At 34.4% G+C, this 1178-nt stretch overlaps 1 protein-coding gene across 1 annotated transcript in view; it reads left to right on the plus strand.

Moving 5' to 3' along the window:
• The first annotated feature begins 641 nt into the window (after positions 1-641).
• Positions 642-1178, plus strand: part of LOC119585182 (oxalate:formate antiporter-like) — an 8053-nt gene continuing 7516 nt past the window's right edge. The window contains exons 1-2 of the mRNA XM_037933820.1: positions 642-800; positions 1013-1145. Of these exons, the coding sequence (XP_037789748.1) occupies positions 789-800; positions 1013-1145 (145 nt within the window). The 5' untranslated portion in view covers positions 642-788. The remainder of the gene's footprint in view (positions 801-1012; positions 1146-1178) is intronic.

A 1178-nucleotide genomic window follows, 5' to 3' on the forward strand; every position in this document is an offset into this window, starting at 1 on the left:
CAGATATTGCGTCTGCTCAAGGAAATATCATAAGAGCAATTTCAACCACACTTTGATTATTTTTATCGAAATGTGGTAAAAAAAATAATGAAGGTGATTTATTAGTAACATATTCCAATGATATTCAAAAGCTCCAATAAGATATTTTTATACGTATTTGTTGTTTATTACGATTCTCATGTCGGTTCATGCCAGCTACTCTAACATGGTGCAGGCTGGCAATTTGTAGCCGAGCGAGGCTCAGTTTGCATATCTGACTTCTCTTTGTCGTATTTGTAAATTGTAGACCGCATGCTATTGTCATTGAACCGTATGGAAGGGGGGGGGGGTAGATGAACAGGAATAGATATGATAATAATATACACGACATTTAAAGACAGTGACGATAACCTTCCGAGTTATTTTATATCTTTAGTAAGTGGATTTACGCTATATTCTCATAGTCATCAATTCACATCAATCAAGAATTCACATCTAAGCCCTTTACTAGTATTTGAACAGAAAATAATTATTAGTAAAATTATGTAAGCAGGTTATTTATAGAATGAAGTGATCGCGATTATGCTCGCTGAGTGGCCTTTGAGTACGTAAACAAACCTACTTCTGTTTACGTCAGAAAATGTCACGTTTCTCGTAGTACAGGAAAACATATGGGAGACTATTGCTGCTTCAGTATGTGATCAAATTTCCAGGGAGACGTAAAGATCGGGTGGGAAACACATCTTTTGGATAATTGTGTTATGCATTTAAGTGAGATGAAAATATAGAGAAAAAGGTGGAAGCTGCATATGGAAAGTTGTGTAAGTGTTTCCTTGTACGATTATTTTGTTATACTTTTTTATATAAAGTAGGTAGGTGGTGTGTGTGTATGATGAAGTGTAGTTAATTTAATGATTTTTCATGTACAAGTTTATTTTCTTTTCTGCCAGGTAAAAATATGTTACATGGTAATATCATTGTTATTTATGAGAATTCTTTTCTGAAATTATTAATTTCCCTCCTGTTTTTTTAGGACATGAGTGTAGTACGCATTCGCCAATTCAGGATGGCAGACTGTTTATTATCAAAAATGTGCTCCAAAGGTATAGCAGCTGTGATTGGGGGGATCTTGATTCATCTCACCCTTGGCAATCTGTACAGTTTCGGTAAGAACAAAATTACATCATTATTAAAAATTG

The sequence above is a fragment of the Penaeus monodon genome, chromosome 19, assembly GCF_015228065.2.
Source record: "Penaeus monodon isolate SGIC_2016 chromosome 19, NSTDA_Pmon_1, whole genome shotgun sequence".
NCBI classification, from domain to species: domain Eukaryota; kingdom Metazoa; phylum Arthropoda; class Malacostraca; order Decapoda; family Penaeidae; genus Penaeus; species Penaeus monodon.